At 48.0% G+C, this 18643-nt stretch overlaps 1 protein-coding gene and 1 pseudogene across 2 annotated transcripts; one reads left to right on the top strand and one right to left on the bottom strand.

Moving 5' to 3' along the window:
• Positions 1-1963: 1963 nt before the first annotated feature.
• On the top strand, positions 1964-14747 carry MRPS10 (mitochondrial ribosomal protein S10). 2 transcript variants are annotated; one of them, XM_062186112.1, is made up of 7 exons: positions 1964-2067; positions 5420-5484; positions 5575-5644; positions 8148-8284; positions 9299-9407; positions 10470-10559; positions 11088-14747. In XM_062186112.1, the coding sequence occupies exons 1-7, from the start codon at positions 2020-2022 to the stop codon at positions 11169-11171; spliced, it is 603 nt and encodes a 200-aa protein (XP_062042096.1). In that variant the 5' UTR covers positions 1964-2019; the 3' UTR covers positions 11172-14747. The 2 variants fall into 2 exon arrangements, with proteins under 2 accessions (XP_062042096.1, XP_062042095.1); XM_062186111.1 differs by having other exon boundaries at positions 5572-5644; positions 11088-14745.
• Positions 14748-16890: 2143 nt separating this feature from the next.
• LOC133756878 (magnesium transporter NIPA2-like) lies at positions 16891-18258 on the bottom strand (annotated as a pseudogene).
• Between the last annotated feature and the right edge of the window lie 385 nt (positions 18259-18643).

Genomic DNA, 18643 nt, shown 5'->3' with positions numbered 1-18643 from the left:
CAGCTCCTCACTGATGACCTGGGAAAGCAGTGGAAGAGGGGCCCCAGCACCCACATGGGAGAACCTAGAAGACACTCTTGCTCTCGGCTTCAGCCTGGCCCAGCCCTGGCTATTTGCAGCCATTTGGGGAGTGAACGAGTGGATGAAAGCTCTCTGTCTCTCTCTCTGTGTAACTCGCCTTTCAAATAAATAAATAAATCTTTAAAATAAAACAAACCCTCTCTTCTTTTGAGACGGTGGAAGAGTGCCTACCTGTAGTTCTTTCCTCCAAGAGAGACCCAGATAGAAGTGGACCTCATCATCGAATCAGAACCAGCACACTCAGGGGAAGAAAAGACAGCGAACCAGGCCTTTGAAGGTGGTCACTGGTTCAAGTGGACTCTGAAGACGGTTACTGGTTCAGGATCACTCTGGACACTCATGCTGACTTTGTGAGCCACTTTATCTCTGACTCCAGGTAAAATTCACACCTTCACATTAGATACCACAGTGACAGTCACCTGCAAGTTGTAGTGTCACCACCACTGTGGCAGGTAGCGAATGTTGCATCCAGGGGTGGGAGGCTTTGGAAACCCCTCTAACTGATAGAGACTGCCTCTGTGTGAACTGGGGAGACTAACTCTGAAGACAGCAGGCAGGTCACCGAGGTGGGGCTCAGCCCAGCGCAGCAGAAGCACTCCACGCTCTGGTGTAGGGTCACGCTGGACACTTCGGCCACACCTCCCGAGGACTGAGTTCTTGTGAACAGAGGCCAGCCTGAGGGATAAGAACACTGGTTTCTGCTCCCAGGTCTTTCATCAGTTTGTCATATGTTTGGCAAATCTTCCCACCCCTTCCTTGGTTCTCTTTTTCACAAGACAGGGTAAGTAATACCTACTTGCAAGGAATACAAACAAAAACATCTTTACATCTGCATAATACTTTATTTAGACACTATGACTTGTTCTCATAAACTTGATCTTTTTTATCTTTTCAACAACTGTTGAAGCAGATGAGGTAGAAGCAACTTTGTATTACAAACAGTGGATGACATTTATCACGCATCATGATGTGACAGGCATTGTACTAAACACCACAGTCAGTATCTCACTGAACCCTCAGAGCAACTATTTGAAGTAGGAACTGTTATTGTCATCTCTATTTGACATGAGAAAATTGAGTCCCAGGGTGGGGAAGCCACTCAGTTCAGTGCCAAACCTGGAATTGAAACCACATCTCCTGATTGTAAGTCTAGAGTTTTCCATTATGATAAACTGCGTATGTGAAGGCACTCTGGGGAAATAAAACTTAGAAATCTGCACAAGTGGGAGATTATAAGAGATTATAACCCCAATTACAAGCCTTTTTACTTGAAACTAAATTACAGTGACAGTAATAACTAGACAAAATACTTTTAGGTCGTTATCATAGGTGAAGGCAGCCATTGCAAATTCTGAAATACGAGAGGAACATACAAAAAAGAATGATTTAGGAATATTTAGGACAGTAGTGCACAAGATGGCTGGCACTGGGGAAGGCTGCTAAGAGTTAAAGACCTTGACTAGAAGGTAATTGTTTTAAAGTAATGGATTGGAACCCAGACGCTGTAGTAGTGGAGGCTTTTTAATTTAAAAAAAAAAATTTTTTTTAAATGAATATACATTTTGTTAAAATTCTGAAAATATTTAAGGAAACAAATCAATTATTTCACTACCCAGCGATAACCTGTCAATATACTGTATTTTTCCAAACACGTGGTTTCCTACAACAAAACAGGATCCACAGGACAAACCTGCCTTGAAGGCAAAACACTGATGTGACCTGGTAACTTCAGAAACAGGCAGGCGTGATGTTAACGAGCTCAGGAGTTGCCCGGGGTGTGGGGGGGGGACTCATCTCACCCATAAAACAGCGGGAATTCACGTCTCTGTGGCAGTTCCTGTGCCGGCACACGAGGATACGCTCTCTCCTCTTGCAAACTCTATGATCTGAGGGCGCCGCTGTGACCCGGAAGTAGTTCTGAGAGGTCGGGGCAGCAAGATGGCGGCGCGGTCAGCGGTTGTGTCTGTTTGCCGGCGCCTGTGGCAGGTACCGGGCGGGCTGGGGAGGCCGGGCGGGCTGGCGGGGTCAGACGTCACCAAGTCTTGCTGCCATCCGCCCTGCTGCCCGTCTAGAGTCCTCCCCGGTACTTCTCACGCGGACTATTGTTTGCAAGAAGGTGCTGGAAAAGGGTGCTGGTTTTATCCCGTATCCTCTCATGGGATTAAACAGAAATTATTGTCAGGGCAAAGACAGGAGCAAGAAGAATTGTAGGAGGTCAGAGCTGGAGAGGATATTGAGCATGTGTATATTCCAACACCCGTTCCTTCTTGTTCGCAAGATAAACCGAGATGACAGGAAGCTTGTCTCGCGAAACCGGGGGCCGAGCTGGTGCAGAGATCGCGCATATTTGCCCCGCATCTAAACTGAGATTCCTCCCGGTCATCCAGGGCTTCGAAGATCTAGATGAGGTTCTCTGAAGTCGGGGGCAGGAGTTGGGTGCACTCTTGTCCTTTGAGCGGAAGCTAGAAACCTAAGCAGCGGGTCTCCAGCGCTTTGCGCCCAGGGTCAATCATTTAGGGACGGGGGACTCCAAAGAGGTTTGGGTTTTGTGGCGTTAGCTACCTACGTCTAGTTTTCCAAAAATAAGACAGTGTCTCGTTTAAAAGTAACAAGTCTGTTTTAAAAGTAACACGGATAAATTAGTTACGTAGGAACGTAATGAACACTTGCTGAATATTACCCATATTCTCCAAAACAAAAACAGATTTAGTAAGGAGTGGTAGTTTTTTGCGTTTTTGCAGATCTCTTGCGTGTCTGGCTTAGTGGAAGACAGCTGGGTTCCTGGCTGTGTCCCTGCAGCTGGGCTTTGGTGCAGCCTCTTGAAAGCTTCGCTGGGTTCTGCCTGGGGACCGAGAGTGGCACCGTGCGGACTGCCTTGTGTTACTAGGAAAAGTGTCTTGATTTGCTGGAGCCCCTGAAAGTGTCCCCTAGACCCTCCTAGGGGTCCTCAGACCATGCCCGGAGAACCAGGCCGAATTTTAAAAAGAACAAAAGAGAAAAATGTAAGGGCTTCTTAAGATTGATTTGTGGATGTAACAACACTTTAGGCTTGACCTTGTGAGAGCAGAGGTTTGCTGGGAACACAGAAACAGGAAGTGCCATTCCCTTAGACCTGTGCTCCTTTTGCACAACTGGATTGTGGGGTCACTAATACGAATGTAGAGAGGAAATTTTCTTTCCTTTTTTTTAAGATTTATTTATTTATTTGAAAGAGTTACACAGAACCAGCACCCATATGGGATGTTGGTACTGCAGGCTGCAGCTTTACCCACTACCCCACAGCACTGGCTCTCCTTTCTTTAAAAAATATTATTTATTTATTCTGAAAGGTACAGACAGCGAGGGAGAGAGAGCAATCTTCCATGCACTGGTTCATTCCCCAGTTGGCTGCAATGGCCAGCGCTGGCTCAGGCCGAAGCTGGGAGCCAGGAGCTGTATTGGGGTCTCCCACATGGGTGGCAGGGGCCTGGGCCATCTTCCTCTGCTTTCCCAGACCATTATCAGGAAGCTGGATCAGAAGTGGAACAGCTGGAACAGGAACCTGTGCCCATTTGGGATGCCAGCGTCACAGGCGGTGGGTTTACCTGCTACACCACAACATCAGCCCCAAGGAGGGAATTTTCTGTGTGACTGTGTATGAAGAATGGCACAAACACAACCTGTACTATCTTGTATTGTGCCTGATTTCACTTCTTTTGATTTTCCTCCATGGCCCTGGGAAAGGTATGGTTTATCTTCATTTCGGGTTAGGAACAAGAAAGGATAATAAACCTAAGAGTAGGCTTTTAAAACATATTTAGGTGACATCAGTTGTTTTAATTAAACTTCACTTGTGCTGAACTGTTATTTTCATCTTCAGTGTATTTTCAATAATCCTTATTGTTATTCTAATTTCTCAGATTACATTTTTTAGCAGAATTCTTGGGGCTTTAGAATTTTTTATTTATTTTTATTTTATTTGGAAGGCAAATTTATTTCCTACATGCCTGCAACAGCCCAGACTAGACCAGGCCAAGCCAGAAGCACAGATCTCAGTTCACATAGGTGGGGGCCGAAGCTGTGGTGCAGTGCGTTAACACCCTGGCCTGAAGCACCGGCATCCTATATGGGTGCTTGTTAGAGACCCGGCTGCTCTGCTTCCTATCCAGCTCTCTGCTATGGCCTGGGAAGGCAGTGGAGGATGGCCCAAGTCCTTGGACCCTGCACCCACGTGGGAGACCCAGAAGAAACTCCTGGCTCCTGGCTTCAGATCGGCACAGCTCTGGCCGCTGCGGCCATCTGGGAAGTGAACCAGCGGATGGAAGACCTCTCTTTCTCTCTCTCTGCCTCTGCTCTCTGTGTAACTCTGACTTTCAAGTAAATAAATAAATCTTAAAAAAAAAAAAATTCACATAGGTGACAGGGACCCAACTACTGGAGCCACCATCTGCTGTTTCCCAGGGTGTACGGCAGCAGGAAGTGGAATTGGAAGTCGAGCCAGAACTCAAACACAAGTGCTCTGATGTGGGTATGGGATGCAGGCATCGCAAGCAGCATCTTAACTGCTGTGCCAAACACTCCCCTTATGTTACACTTTTAAATCTCAGGAAAGCTTCAAAGAAAAACCATGGGCTGCAAACCATTATGTGCAAGCACAGTACTGTTTAAGTTTCCTGAAACTAGAAAGTTTTGTCCCACTAGGGGGAGCCGACAAAACAGGATTTGGAAATGATGAAGTGTTGGGTTTGCCGCATAGTAGTTAATGCTGGGAATGAGCTCCAGTGTGTACTGCATAGCTTTTCATTTGTAAGCCAATTGTCCCAGCTACGCCAAAAAATATGTATGCTTGGAAAGAGTGCTTTAGGGGCCGGCGCTATGGTGTAGCAGATAAAGCTGATGCCTGAAGCTCCGGCATCCCATTTGGGCGCCAGTTAGAGTCCTGGCTGTCGCACTTCCAATCCAGCTCTCACTTTGGCCTGGGAAAGCAGTACAAGATGGCCCAAGTGCTTGGGTGTTTGCATCCGAGTAGGAGACCCTGAAGATGCTCCTGGCTCCTGGCTTCCAATCAGCCGTTTGGGGAGTGAACCAGCAGATGAAAGACCTCTCTCTCTCTCTCTGCCCCTGCTTCTCTGTAACTCTGCTTTAGAATTCTTCCTCCAAATCTTAATAGATTAGGTTATAAAAATGCTTAATTGTTTTTATTGTTTGAAAATATTCAGGCAAAATAAGTATAATATTGAAACACGATTATTCTGTAAAAGAATAATGAGAAGGTGAAGTCACATGATTTCTAGTGGAAGCCATGAATAGCTTGGCAGTCAGCTCCATTTCTAACGCATGTTCCTCCTCTTGTTTCCAGGACTTGGGGAATTTTCCCATAAATGGTTTTAAGGGCAGTGCAACCAAAAATGGGGGTTTTCTTCTGTAAGTATACAATTGAATGTGCTGCATTAAGCATGAAAGTGGGTTTCCTGTACTTTTTTTTAACTTAGGTTTCTCTCCCCCCTCCAGCAGTACCAATATGAACTGGGTACAGTTTTCAAACCTACACATGGATGTTCCTAAGGAATTGACCAAACCTATGGTATGTATTCTCTATTTTTTGAATTTTCCTTATTGTTTTATTTGGGGTTGTTTTCCAAACATTTTATGAATAAAATAATTTGTTCTGCAGCCGGGCATTTGGCCTAGGAGTTAAGATACCAGTTAGAAGGCCCATTTCCCATGTTGGAGTGCACAGTCCTGGCTCTGCTCCTAATTCCAGCTCCCTGCTAATGCACACCCTGTGAGGAGCCGCTGATGGCTAAGTGGTTGGGTCCCTGCCACCCTCATGGGAGACCCATATTGAGTCCCCAGCTCCCAGCTGCAGCCTGGCCTAGCCCTGGCTATTGCAGGCATTTAGGGAGTGAGCCAGTGGATGGGAGATCTCTTTCTCCCTCTCTGTCTCAAATAAATCAGTTAAAAAAAATTTTTAAGCTTTCGTTCTGGAATACTGGCAAATGTCTACTGTGCCTATTCTCTGAGGTGTCAGGATGATCATGCTGTTTTTCAGGGTATCAAGGTAAGTTCTAGATGAACAAGTTATTGATGAACAAGTTATTTATTCCAAATAACTGTGCTAATGACCAGTCTGCTCTCAGTCCAGTTTCAAGAGTTGTAATAATTAATGATGCAGAATACTTGATGTTACGTTATGAGAAAATAGTTTTCTTGTAGCCTTCAAGTCTCTGATTTCCCTGTAAGTACCGAGCCCAGGCCTGGGCCATGCGTCATAGCTCACAGGAAGAAAGAGCGTTCGCACAAGTAACAGAAATGCAGACGTAGCGGTGTAACCTTGTCAAAGCCGATGTTCCGTCAGCCCAGAGTTTTTGTGTTAATTTTAATGCCTAAGAGGCCTTACAAATTCCAGGTACTTCCATTTATACTCCTAAAAAATAACAGTTTGTTCTGGGTCCTTGTAGACAGTTGCCTGTGTGTACTTATATCGTCTGCACACTAAATGGAGTTGTATTATACATAGTGTACCACTGTTTGTCTTTTTCACTTAATAGAGCCTGTATGTTTCCACAACAATGCATAGAAACCTTGGTCTCCAGCTTGGAAGCCTGCAGGGCCCAGGCCTTGAGGGAAGGGGGCAGGATGGGCAGAGCGGCACACTGCAAAGCAAGCCAACTGCTGCCTACCCTGGCCACTGTTGCCGTGAGGGAAATCAGACCTAGTGATGCCGTTGTCTAAATCTTCCAAGTTGAATTGAAGTTTTATGCAACATCTTCTGATCTTTAATATTTGAAACCAATTCAGAATATCTTTAAGACCACATAGGACTCAGTCAGAACACATCTTAGGGCTATATTCCTCCTCCTCCATCCCCCAGCGTATGCTATTGGATGTCAGTATATTTTGTTCTTCCAACAACCTTGCTTGAATTAATTAGCAGTGGATGTCTAGCTTCCTGGTTAGTAGGTAGATCTCCTTCCAGGGATGAAGTAATACAACACTGAATCATTGGATTAGTAGTATCATATACTGGTCTAATGGGTGAATGAAATGAAGATAATTCACCTCTTAGAAGAAAGTCAGAAATATGAAACCCATTATTTCTAAGGTCTTTAGGTATTAGGGAGGAAGAGGTAGAAATTATAAGTACAGTCAGTGTCATAATGTTTTAATTAGGAATGAGTAATGTGTATGTCAGGGCAGACAAAATGTGCAGGAATAAAGCCTAATAAAAAAGAGTATGACTAGAAAGAGCTTGCCTTTGTAGACTAGTATTTTAAAATACTTGAATCTGGCCGGCGCTGCGGCTCACTAGGCTAATCCTCTGCCTTGCGGCGCCGGCACACCGGGTTGTAGTCCCGGTTGGGGCACCGATCCTGTCCCGGTTGCCCCTCTTCCAGGCCAGCTCTCTGCTGTGGCCAGGGAGTGCAGTGGAGGATGGCCCACGTGCTTGGGCCCTGCACCCCATGGGAGACCAGGATAAGCACCTGGCTCCTGCCATCGGATCAGCGCGGTGCGCCGGCCGCAGCGCGCCTACCGCGGCGGCCATTGGAGGGTGAACCAACGGCAAAGGAAGACCTTTCTCTCTGTCTCTCTCTTACTGTCCACTCTGCCTGTCAAAAAAAAAAAAAAAAAAACACTTGAATCTTACTTTACCCCCTGCCGAAATGGTGCGCGCTGTCTAGCGTAGGGATTCTGGTGTCTGAGGAAGCGGAAGTGCGTGATCGTGGGCTTGCCCGTGGTCCTTCAGCTGTGAGTGGCAGAGCTTAGCTCTCAGCCCCGGGCTTCTGACTGAATCCCTTGTGCTAACAGGCCCTGCGGTTCTCTCTCCTCATGAGTCTGGACTCCATGGCAGAGGTTGGAGCGTTGCATTGGGACTTTGTTTGTTACCGTGAAAGTCCTTTGGCTTCACGCTCTGTTCTAACCGATCTAACCCAGGTCCTGAAGCTAACAGTGGAAAGGTGTTACTCAGCGTTTTCATCCCCATTTATTAGTAAACTCTAAAATTGTTCAGTTGAGGGTGATATGTTAAATTTGCTCATTATAAGTGTTAGAGGAGCCACAACTAAAACTTTTCTTTGGGATTTTAGATAACCGTTTCTGATGAACCAGACACATTGTATAAGCGACTGTCCATTTTAGTAAAAGGCCACGATAAGGCCGTATTGGACAGCTACGAGTATTTCGCCGTGCTTGCTGCTAAAGAACTCGGGATCACTATTAAAGTGTAAGTATGACCTTTGGTAACCTGGCCCGCTGGTGCTCGCGATGGCTAGAGTGTAGCTTTGTCGTGCGTTGTCCTGAGCAGGATCATCCCTTCCTGTCTGTTCAGTTTTTTAAATACCACTATGAGTAAACAAGGAAATTGAAAGAAGTCCTCTCCCTTGAAATGCTGTTGACTTAAGGAGAGCCAAGGAATCCGCCTGCCTGGGGCCTCACTAGGGCGGACAGTCCCTTCAGACCTCTGGGTATGGTCATCTTTGGCCAGTAGGATGTTACCTCCCATCTGTCATGACAGCAACCCTCTCCCAGTGACTTCATGTGTGAACAAGGTGAGCTCCATGTGGTCTTGGAGTCTCCTCAGGGTCAGGTAGAATTGCCTCCTTTGTCTTTTCTTTTTTTTAAAAAAAAAGATTTATTTTATTTATTTGAAAGATAGAGTTACAAGGAGGGGTAGAGACAGAGAGAGAGGTCTTCCATCCGCTGCTCATTCCCCAGATGGCCTCAACGGCCAGAGCTGAGCTGATCCAAAGCCAGGAGCCAGGAGCCTCCTCTGGGTGTCCCACGCAGGTGCAGGGGCCCAAGGACTTGGGCCATCCTCCACTGCTCTCCCAGGCCACAGCAGAGAGCTGGATTAGAAGAGGAGCAGCCAGGACTAGAACCGGCGCCGACATGGGATGCTGATGCTTCAGGCTAGGGCTTCAACCCTATGCTGTTGCTCATCACATGAGGGACTCAAAGGTTGGCGCGCACACTTGCGTGCCAGTGTTGTGTTCGTTTTTGGGTCTGTGGGAGAACATTCCTGCTGCTGTCTGCTGTGTTGATGTTGGCCTGGGCTTTGTGACAGCAGTGGCAGTGTCACAGATGACAGTGTTGACAAACAGCAGTCTGTAAGTGGTAGTTGTTGCCTGTAATTGAGTAGGAGCCTGACCTACAGAATGGTGGACTCATGCTTTGGTAGCAGTGACTCAGCTTTTTCCATCAGTTAGCTTAAGTATATTATTTTGCCCATTAATTTCAGACACGAGCCTCCAAGGAAGATAGAGCGATTCACGCTTCTCAAATCCGTGCACATTTTCAAGAAGCACAGGGTTCAGTATGAAATGCGGACTCTCTACAGGTGTTTGGAGGTGAGTTTACCGCTCACGTTCAGGTATTTTCAGAATACCCAAAACTTGGCACTACCTGTCAGCTTCCCTGGATGTTGACCAGTAGACTTTCTGTTAGCCCATGCAGGTCACTGTAGAGAAGGTACACGTCTTGTTGTGTTTACAGGAAAATCAAGCTCAAGTGAAGCCATTCTGTCAAGTAATACATAGTTTATTAAACTCCAGAATGAAGATTTTGCTGGTAGATTTTTTTATACAGTAAGAAAACATTGGAATAATTTTGCTCGTATTTCAAACCTTCAAGTTCTGTTGTTTTCCCAAGTTGACGGGCTTTCCCATGTCTGTGATTCACAGCACTGGGTTTTGGGTTCATCTGTTACTCGTCCACACATCCACGAGAGCCAGCATGCGCGTATGGTTGAGAGAGCGTGAGTTCTGGAGTCAGGTTGCCAGTGCTGAAGTCCAGGTCCTCACTCTCAACTGGCTGCGTGGTCTCCACGTTAATTCCTTCGTTTGTAGAATGGGAATGATGGTCCCCATCCCACAAGTTGAGGATTAAGTTAGATACTTACGTGATGTGCTTAGACTGCTTCCGTCATATGGCCAATGACTGGTAGATGTTATTAGACCCAGCACTGTGTGTCTTTTATGTCAGAAGCACTTTTCCTAGGCATTAAGGGGCCAAATATGATTCAGACACAGTCCCTACTCTAAAATGAAAAAGAAATCCAAAATGCTGTCTACTGTGGCAGATAGAAACGTCTTGCCCTGAGGCACACAGAGAACCATGCGCTAACTATGCCTGTGCTCTGGCCGTGCGCTTCCTTCCAGCTGGTTGTCTGTGAAGCCCTTTCAAGTCGATGGCTTTGATCCCGCAGAGCCCAGGCTTCGCAGCACTGCACTCGGGAGGAGCAGACGTTGGGACCGTGCTCCCCGATCCCACTCCGCCGGAGCGGAAGTGTAGTTCAGTCTCTCCTTTCTGTAACTGGAGTTCAGTGTGAGATTTCTAGGGGAAGCACAGTCTGCACCCCCTCTGCCCGTGGTTTGGCATAGCATGAACCATTTTCACACTTAATGTTCCAGTTAGAGCGTCTGACTGGAAGCACAGCGGATGTCTACTTGGAGTATATTCAGCGAAACTTACCTGAAGGGGTTGCCATGGAAGTAACAAAGGTATGGCTCGAATTTCTGCCTCTTTGGGGCTCATCTGTCTTGTTGTTTTGATGCATGGGAGCCTGGTCTTGGCCCACTGAGTGGAAGGGCACACACGTGCTAGCTGGGAGGCAGAGTGGCCAGGGACTGGCCCCCACCCCCACCCCTGGGCGACCGAATCCTGCGTGCAGCCCAGGCCTCCCCCGAGCCGCTCTGAAGCCTCCTTGCTAATGGCGTTGTGAAAACTTGGGGAGTGTGTGCAGCGATGACCCCTTGGTCTCTGGGGAGCAGATGGATCTGGGCGTGCTTTGTATACACTCACACCTCCTTCCTCCATTTCCGAGCCCTACGGAAAAGGCAGCAGGGGTGGGGGTGGCGGAATAAAAGGAGAAGACGTGAGGAGAACTTGACAGTAAATCCAGTTTGTGGCCAAGGAGTGCTCTGAAGTTCATTGTGTGCCAGTTTCGTCTTGTTTCTTTTCTTTTTTTTTTTTTTTTAACTTTTATTTAATGAATATAAATTTCCAATGTGTCTTGTTTCTTTTCTTAGACACACTTAGAACGGCTACCAGAACACATCAAGGAGCCGATCTGGGACACAGTACCGGAGGAGAAAGGAGAAAGCAAGTCATGAAGCCTGGGCCTTTGAGGGGCGGGCGGGCCCGACGTGTGTGTGCACAGTGAGCGCTTCCTGCTGGCGGACTCTGAGTCTGCTCTGTCCGCAGGCCTGCTGCGGGGGAGCGGGGATGGCGCCCGGGGCAGACTTGGTGGGGGCAGGACCACCTCGGCTGTCCTTTTACACGGACGTGTGTTTGTTTCAGCTCTGACCTTAACAAACATGAGCAAACCACTTTGACCATAAACTGTGTCTCTGACTGTGCTGCTCTTCAGTTATAAGTTTATGCCAGTTTCGGTTTCTTTGTCTGCAAATGAGTGTTTGGAAAATTCTTCACACATCTTTGTGTGTACTGTAGCACATCAGACCTTTGAAGTGCCTGGAAGGACGTTTTGATTAATTTCACATAGATCAGGTACGGTTTCTGGTAGATCGCTTCTTGGCCTTTTGGCTAAGGTCAAGTGCAGATTTTGGTGTATGCCTCGTGCAGGCTGGCATTTGCTAATTTAGGGCAGTGAACAAACATTACCTTTTTTAAGCATCACATTTTTTAAAGTGAATATACTTTGCAGTGGGTGAAATGCATTTGTGACATACCCTGACTTTTTTTTTTTTTTTTTTAAGATTTATTTTTTTAAAGAGCAACAGAGAGAGAAAAAGAGGTCTTCCATCTGCTGGTTCGCTCCCCAAATGACTGCAATAGCCAGAGCTTAGCCAGGAGCCAGGAACTCCATCTGAGACTCCCACAGAAGTGGCAGGGCCCCAAGCACTTGAGCCATCTTTCACTGCTTTCCCAGGTGCATTAGCAGGGAGCTGGATTGGAAGCAGAGCAGCCAGGACTTAAACCAGCACTCTGATATGGGTTGCCAGTGCCACAAGTGGTAATTAACCTACTGTAGCACATCAGACCCCACACTGACCTCTTGTTGTCCAAACCCTTATAGAGCTGTTTACGGGGACATTATCATGGAATTTATGCTTTCAAGAAATGAGTACTTGTATCATTTCATTCATCCTGTGATTCATACATTCATCAAGCTTTCATTTGATAAACTTTACATCCCAAACAAAAATTAAATAGAAATAATAGTGTTTAGCCCCACTAGATGTCACTGCTTCCACTTGATGTCACTGTGTGCAGGGTGGTTCCATAGGCTCAGAGTGGCGAGGGTGGCAAACTGAGGGCTGGCTCCGTCACTCCCACGCTGTGTGACCTTGGCCAGGTTCCTTATGCTCCCAGGCCCCAGTTTCCCGTGTCAAGCACTTGCTGTTGGTTTCTGAGTCTGTTCCTGGCTCAGAACTGCCCCAGGGCTACTGGAGAGAAAACCGGGCTGTCTGGCTGTGCCAGCCTCTGGAGGGAGGGGAGCATGTGTCAGAAATTCCAAGGGCCAGTGTGGCATTGCAAAGACAGTGCCCTGAGGAAACAGGCACAGGCCCTGGGGGAGGTGTTAACAGATCTGCTCCCTTCTTCATGTTAGGATCGCTGTGGTTATTGCAGTGTGGGGGCCATGTGGTCCAAATCCAGTTTGGCAGTGTGGAGGGGACCAAGAGGTCCAGTCCCAACAAGGTGATGTTCTGAGAAGGGGGGAGTCCTACCTGGGCCTCTTACCTTGCCAGGGACTCTCCCCCTCGGTGGCAGGAGGAGGATATGGTCCCTGTGATGGGAAGAGGGTTAGGGAGGCAGGAGCACTGAGATGGCTCAGAGAGCTGGGGAGGGGAGGGTCAGGCCGCACGGGGGCTGCTGAGTGGCCTCTGAGGGCTGCGGGTGAGAGCTTGGCCCGTGAGCAGAAGACCTGAAATGTCCCCTTCCCCAGTTAGAAGCCATCTGTCTGGGAACTACTATTTCAGCTTTTCTGCCTCAGGAGGAAGACTCCGTGATTATTATTATTATTATTATTATTATTATTTTTTTGGACTTTGATGGTATAATGAGGTTTTTGTTCTTGCTTAGAATTGCCACCTTACAAAGCCTCATGTGTGAATTAATACGGACAGAGTGATGAGCACAGGGCAGGCACACAACACAAGGTAGTTCAGAGGCCAGCATTACAGCACCGCAGGTTAGATTGCCACTTGGAAAATGCCAGCTTCCCATATTTGGTGCTGCTTCCAGGCCTGGCTGTTCCACTTCCCATCCATCTTCCTGCTCATGTAACTGAGAAGGGGAAGATGGCCCAAGTACCCCTGCCACCCATGAGGGAGACCAGGATGGAGTTCCTGGCTCGTGGCCCAGACCTGCTGGCTGTTGGAGCCATTTGAGGTATACACCAGTGAATAGAAGATTCTCTCTCTCACTTTGCCTTCCAAATAGATAATTTTTTAATGAAACAAATGATGATGCTTTAAAATTGTACACAGCACAGATAGCTGGTTTTCCAGGTGAAGTTTCTCGCTCTTTCTTTTGCTAAATCCTGCTGGTTTTGTGCGGCATGTCTGCTTGCCCATGATTAAGCAGCAGTCAGCGTCCTAACGAAGGCCAGACTACAACAGCTGGCCCAGCAGCCCCCAGGGACGCTCCGCTCCTTACAGCAGAGTGGGGTCCGGTCTTCTGTGACGGCCGTCACAGCTCTGGGGAAGTTATGCTTCTCGGTGCGCCCTTCAATCTGCCTGTTCTCTCTTCCTGACCTGTGGCCGAGCTTCCCTGTTAGCAGTGCCTGCTGTTTATGGAGTGGACGTGCCCCCAAGTCCTGGGTTGTTAGCACAGAGTGGCAGCCTAGAGCCCCCCGCCCTCTTCAGCCTGGTGGTTGACTGTGTCATTCACTGCTGCCTAAAGCATTTTTATCCCAGGCATAAACCTCGGGATTAAGAACTAGGCAGTAGGGGCTGGCACAACAGTTAAGCCATGGCCTGCAGCACCAGCATCCCATGTGGGAACAGGTTCAAGTCCTGGCTGTTCCACATCCAATCCAGCACCCTGCTTGTTAATGTGCCTGGGAAAGCAGAGGAAGGTGGCCCAAGTCCTTGGGTCCCTGTACCCAAGTGGGAGACCTGGAAGAAGCTCCTGGATCCTGGCTTCAACTTGACCCAGCCCCAGCCATTGTGGCCGTTTGGGGAGTGAACCAGTGAATAGAAGATTCTTATTTCTCTCTCTCGCTCTCCCCTGCTTCTCCCCTCCCCTTCTCTTTATGTAAATCAGCCTTTGAAATAAATAAATAAATAACTCTTTTTAAAAACTAGACAGTAAAACAATGGTGTGTGTGTGTGTGTGGCAAAGCAGCAGTTTGTGACAGCTTTTTAGTTTTTTGGTTCTTTAAAACAAATGTAGACCCACATTTAAGTGTTCTGGGGCTTTGTTGCAGACAACATAAATCACTGTAGTATCAGGATGGCATATGTGAGCTGTGAGCTTCAGGGATGTGTACATCCACTGTCAGCGGTTTTCAGACTAACCAGTAGCACTTCAAGTTACATATTAAAATCATGTTTTAAGATGAGTATGCAAATAAACCACCACTTGACAAAAACTAGCAACATTTCTTTGACAAAAAACATTTGGCAGGGCCATGCTAAAGCCTCCTGCAGTGCCAGCATCCCACATGGGCGCTGGTTCAAGTCCTGGCTGCTCTACTTCCGATCCAACTCTCTGCTGTGGCCTGGGAAAGCAGCAAAAGATGGCCCAAGTCCTTGGGCCCCTGCACCCGCATGGGAGACCCAAAAGAAACTCCTGGTTCCTGGCTTCAGATTGGCACAGCTCTGGCCATTGTGGCCATCTGGGGAGTGAACCAGCAGGTGGAAGACCTCCCTCCCTCCCTCTCTCTCTCTCTCTCTCTCTGCCGCTCTCTAACTGTTGCTTTCAAATAAAATAAATAAATCTTAAAAAAAAAAAAAAAAAACTGCATGTTCAAAGCCTACTTTTTTTTTTTTCTTTTTTTTTTTCTGTAGATTCAGCCAGCTACCATCCACTGGTTCATTCCCCAGATGCCCACAATGGCAACACCAAGAGCTGAGAACCCAATCCAGGCCTCTAGGTGGGTGGCAGAGATCCAGTTATGGTAGCCATCACCATGGCCCCCCAAGGTCTGCATTGGAAGAAGCTGGAATCAGGAGCCAGAGCCAGGAATTGAACTCCAGTGTTAACCTCTAGGCCACACACCCATTCCTAAAGCCTACTTAATATATAAAGTCTTTTTTTTGTTTTTTTTTTTTTTTTTTTTGACAGGCAGAGTGGACAGAGAGAGAGAAAGGGAGAAAGGTCTTCCTTTTGCCATTGGTTCACCCTCCAATGGCTGCCGCGGCCGGCGCACTGCGACCGGTGCACCGCGCTGATCCGAAGCCAGGAGCCAGGTGCTTCTGGTCTCCCATGGGGTGCAGGGCCCAAGCACTTGGGCCATCCTCCACTGCCTTCCCTGGCCACAGCAGAGAGCTGGCCTGGAAGAGGGGCAACCGGGACAGAATCCGGTGCCCTGACTGGGACTAGAACCTGGTGTGCCGGCACTGCAAGGCAGAGGACTAGCCTAGTGAGCCGCGGCGCCGGCCATAAAGTCATTTCTTATTCTGGTAAGGCTTTTGGTTTGTTTGCTTGCTTAAAATTAGGTCTCTGAGTCAATGTGTTTGCTAAACATTGGAATGAATGTCCAGGTCTCACTTTTCTGTCCATGGTGGGGATGGGAGATAGTGAGAGAAAAGTGAATCTAATGGAGAATAAGCCAGAAGGCAGATCGAAAGTGCTTTCTCTGCTCTGAAGCATATTCACATTAAGTAAAATCATGGTCTGTTTGTTACTGTGTAACCTCACAGTTCTCTGGTCAGACAGATTAAACTGGGTCAGAGCCAAGATCCAGCCCTTTGGAAGAGAAGGACAGACATTCCTTCAGCTCTCTGAACATGGCCCAATAAAACAAACTGCTTCTGTGCATCAGCAACTGTGTTCTTTCCTGCATTAAAATAGTTCTACTCCAGCATTGTGAGTAGCAGAGGAGAGGAAACACGGACTTTGGATTCAAACAGACGAGAATCGGATAAGAGCCACTACCAAACTGCCATAAACTTGGGCAAGGTGTTTAACCCCGTCAGAACCTCAGTTTACTCACTGGTAAAATGTAGGCAGTAATGTATACTTAACTGCGGCTGGCGTTGTGGCTGGACAGGTTGAGCCGCCTGCAGTATGGGCGCCAGTTCGTGTAGTAGCTGCTCCACTTCCAGCTTCCTACTAGTGCACCTGGGAAAGCAGCAGATGACCCAAGTGCTTGGGCCCCTGGACCCACATGAGAGACCCGGATGAAGCTCCTGGCCTGGCCAGGACTGTGGCTGCCATCTGTGTGGTGCACAAGCAGATGGAAGATCTCATTCAGTTTCTCTCCCACTCTTACTCTGCTTTTGAGATTAAGTAAGTCTTTAAAAAAAATTACCTACTTAGCTAACACTGGAGTATTGTATAACTAATGAGGCACCTACACAAGCTGGGCAGATTGTAGACGTTCTGTCAAGTCGATCAAGTCCAGTTTGACAGAACTTTAGGTGCTTGTGTGCTGCACTGTTTGAAACTGGTCGGAAAGGTCCTCAGGTTATCTACAAGGAGTTCCTAACACTTAGCTTGGAATATGACGTAAAGGTTCATTGAGATGGGAAAATGTAACCTGCTCATTACAGCCACCGCCGCACTCACACATACGCTGAACTTTTCACATACATGGTCATTTACAGATTCTATCTCATTCTCTTAACAGCCCAATAATGTAGTTACTATTATTATCCCCATTTAAAAAAAAAATAGATTAGCCTTTTAATTACATCTTTCTTAAAAAGCTGTTAGGTTTCCATTCCTGCAGGAGATATTGTCACCAGGGTATTGTTCAGTTCCACAGGTTAAGTCTTCTTCACTACTATTAAAAACTTCATACTTATTAGAGAGATTGCCATTTACTGCTTTTTCATCTTTCCAAAGAGACATGGGCAAACTTGCAGAGTAAAGCTGACATGTTTAAAGGCATGCAGCAGGAAGGTCCCCACGGTGACTGTAAAGCCACTCCGTACCAGTGACATCATCCACAGGCATCTTTCCAGTCCTTATAAAGGAGAGCTGAACACGTGAAGACGGGGGTTGTGAGGAATACGTCACATCCTGGAGTCACAAGCCAGTGTTGGCTGTGCCCAGGGCCCTGTTCAGGTCATTAGGGTGTGCTCACACAGACGACCAGGCTCAGCACGGGCTGGAAAGCACGGGCTTCCTGCAAGCAGCTCTTTGATAGCCAAGCCCAGGCCCTTCACCCCGACACTGAAAATGCGCCAGTGACGGAACAGATTGTTATGGACGCCAGAATGTTTGTCCATGGCGAGGGCCTGCCGCCAAGATGAAGATCAAGGACACTGACCACAGGTGTTGCCAAGACCACAAAACCTGGATCACCTAGTAAGGTCTCAGTCTCCTCTCCTGTTGGAGCATGAATGGCCATAACTAGATCCCAGAATGCTTCAGAAACATCCAATTTTCCCATGAGGATTAAGTCTCTTTAGAAACTATGAAGAAAGAATGGCGGCCGGCGCCACAGCTCACTAGGCTAATCCTCCGTCTGCGGCGCCGGCACACCGGGTTCTAGTCCTGGTCGGGACGCCGGATTCTATCCCAGTTGCCCCTCTTCCAGGCCAGCTCCCTGCCGTGGCCCGGGAGTGCAGTGGAGGATGGCCCAGGTCCTTGGGCCCTGCACCCGCATGGGAGACCAGGATAAGCACCTGGCTCCTGCCTTCGGATCAGCACGGTGCGCCAGCTGCAGCGGCCATTGGAGGGTGAACCAACAGTAAAGGAAAACCTTTCTCTCTGTCTCTCTCTCTCACTATCCACTTTGCCTGTCAAAAAAAAAAAAAAAAAAAAAAAAAAAAGAATGGCAGGAGGAGGCCAAGAGCTCCTAGCAGAGTCCCTAGCGCGGCTGGTGCAAATGCAGAAGCCCGAAGTTGGCCGCCACCTCAGCTCCCATGGACAGCGGTCCCGCCCACCGCAGCCTTCTGTAAGATGCGCGTGGCCACCTTGACCTGCTCTCCTGGGGCCTTTTCTTGCAAGTCGCAGAAGTCTCCCCCCACCACCCGAAATGAAACTCCCTCCAACAAAAATACTGGAGCTCGTAGCCAATCCCAGACCAATATAAAAATATTCTCCACACCCTTAACGCATCTTGTCTGTTCCCTAAGGAATTCCTGTGACTCGCATTGATCACAGAAGAAACCGCTGGCCCTGGAGGCAGGATGATGCAGCCTTCAGGTGGTTTGGGGAGACGTCAGGAAGAATGTCCTGGAAGGGTTGCGTGGCTTCGCTGTCCTCACACCTGCTAACACTCTGCTCCCAGTCTGCACCACAGCCAGGGGAGCACATTCTCTCCTGAGAAGAGGGCTGGAGGACGTTAGGATTTATGCACTCTCATTGCCTGGTAAACGCTACCCTTTATTCCCACGTACAGCTTCAAGCCCTGGCAGGGTGGCTCCAGCCTTTGTCACTGTCCGGGGGGAAGTGCGAGCGCCCAGGACTGCAGCCATGCACGCCGCCGCCTCTGTAGGGGGAG

Source organism: Lepus europaeus, chromosome 3 (genome assembly GCF_033115175.1).
Source record: "Lepus europaeus isolate LE1 chromosome 3, mLepTim1.pri, whole genome shotgun sequence".
NCBI lineage: Eukaryota > Metazoa > Chordata > Mammalia > Lagomorpha > Leporidae > Lepus > Lepus europaeus.
This window is presented reverse-complemented; position numbering and strand designations above follow the sequence as displayed.

Coding starts and splice junctions, on each gene's coding strand:
- MRPS10 (XM_062186111.1), top strand. CDS start 2,020: ATGGCGGCGCGGTCAGCGGTTGTGTCTGTTTGCCGGCGCCTGTGGCAG. Junction 8,285..9,298: donor CTCGGGATCACTATTAAAGT/GTAAGTATGACC, acceptor CATTAATTTCAG/ACACGAGCCTCCAAGGAAGA. Junction 10,560..11,087: donor TTGCCATGGAAGTAACAAAG/GTATGGCTCGAA, acceptor TTCTTTTCTTAG/ACACACTTAGAACGGCTACC.